Genomic DNA, 1,840 nt, shown 5'->3' on the forward strand with positions numbered 1-1,840 from the left:
TGAATACCTTCCGTGTTCTACATTTTGTAATTATAATGTTGGATGGCGCTGTTCTGGTCTTTGGGTGGATGGTGTATATTATACAATAGCACAAGTAATACAAAGCTACAGAAACAGGTTTTATTACAGAATAATGTGCCTTTGTTTTAGTGAACATATATAAAATCATATTCCAACAGGCAGTAGATAATATATCTTGATTGATCACCAATACACATAATTAATTCCACGTGTTGTTAGTATACTTTAATGAAGAGCTTCATTTACTCTTATTCAATATTCTATTAATGTATGATTAGACAGTCTTCCCTCTTGGCGGGTATGCTGTATTTACTAAAGGTAATTTTTCATCAAATTACATAAATCTCAAATTGTTGAAAATCAATCTAAACTGATGTTGTATTCCAGTGGCTGTAACACACATTTACTAACAGATGATTTTTGGTATTCATTTTTAAATGTTAGTAAATGTGTGTTACAGCCCCTGGAATACAACATCAATTTCATTGATTGGTTGAAATAGATATACATCAATTTGAAACAATCTTTAGTAAATGTACCCCTTAGTGTCTTATCTAATGACACTATGTTCTTGCCTATGCAGACCTGCGCACAGGTATTGTTACTACTGTTTCATTTTCCTTTACATTAATTACAACAGTGACGTTTCTCTTTTCATGTGGCTCTTCTGAGTTCTTCCCCTTCCTCCATGTCCTTTTCAGCTCATCTCAAAGAACATGTAATTCTGCAATGAAAAATTGGACCAAATATTTGAATCTTGCACCTTCAGAATGACTCCGATGCTGATTTTCATATTTGGTTAAAAAAAAAAGCAGCTGTTTTTGAACAACAGTGCATAAATCTTACCAACAAAAATGTTGCCGCCAAGAGAAGGGCCTTGTCACTGGGACTGAGTGCTGCCGAAACTGGAAAAACAAGCCTGACATTACATGTGGTATGCTTATTTATATTAGACCTCTGGAGGAAGGATTTTTCATGCTTGGTAGATGACAAACGTCACTTCATTTTAAATTCAATTGAAATAATAAAGAAAGAAAAAATGCTGTATGTTGCTGCTTACGATATTCTAGAATCTAGATCCTCCTAGAGAATCAGTCTAGAAAATGTAAGAACACCAACTTGGCTATTTTGTTCCAGTAAGTCCTTCCTAACTAGCATAACAATGGGGTTCTGTAATTTATGGACCCACGCAAACCGTTCCCAGATGCCTTGCCAAAAGCACATTCTCAAATATTACCCTATTAGGGCACAATAATTTTTCCAAGTTCAACCAAGAGTATCTGGATAATATTGCCATTATGTTGGTGGGCAGAATCTGCAAACACTGAGGCAGCTGTATTAACTTGGAGAAGGGATAAGGAAGTGATGATAAGCGCAAGGTGATAACGCTCCAGCCAATCATTACGGATTTGAAAAATTACAGGAGCTGATTGGCTGGTGCGTTATCACCTTGCACTAATCACTGCTTTATCACATCTCCAAGCTTAATACATCTGCCCCACTGGGGCTTATTCTGATGTGGCTGAAGGTGCATCTCATCACAAAGTACCGATTATCAGTACTTAGCACAGGTAATGAACCTGTACTACAATATAGCATCACACTGTCAGTGATTGACAGTCTGATGTCAGGGGGCAGTGGTAGCCTCCAGTTCCTAAAACGAAGGGGAGTCTGGATCTCTGTTAAAGGATAGAGATTTCCTGGCCACTCTGTTGCATCTGCGGAGAACAGCTTGCATGACCCCATGGGTCACACTGCCAGCCAGTGGTGTTGCAGATGATCCGATGCTGCATCCTGGGATGCAACACGGATCACTAAT

The 1,840-nt window shown here is 38.2% G+C and overlaps 1 protein-coding gene across 2 annotated transcripts in view; it reads right to left on the bottom strand.

Annotated features, from left to right (window-relative positions):
* Positions 1-451: 451 nt before the first annotated feature.
* LOC134909544 (phospholipid scramblase family member 5-like) overlaps positions 452-1,840 on the bottom strand; it is a 61,681-nt gene continuing 60,292 nt past the window's right edge. Inside the window, exons 6-7 of one of the 2 annotated variants that reach the window (XM_063916535.1) lie at positions 868-926; positions 452-745 (exon numbers count right to left, since the gene is read on the bottom strand). In XM_063916535.1, the coding sequence (XP_063772605.1) occupies positions 719-745; positions 868-926 (86 nt within the window). In that variant the 3' untranslated portion in view covers positions 452-718. Of the gene's footprint in view, positions 746-800; positions 927-1,840 lie in introns of those variants that run through there. The other variant, XM_063916534.1, reaches the window with a different exon arrangement.

This window comes from Pseudophryne corroboree, chromosome 4 (assembly GCF_028390025.1).
Source record: "Pseudophryne corroboree isolate aPseCor3 chromosome 4, aPseCor3.hap2, whole genome shotgun sequence".
Taxonomy (NCBI): domain Eukaryota; kingdom Metazoa; phylum Chordata; class Amphibia; order Anura; family Myobatrachidae; genus Pseudophryne; species Pseudophryne corroboree.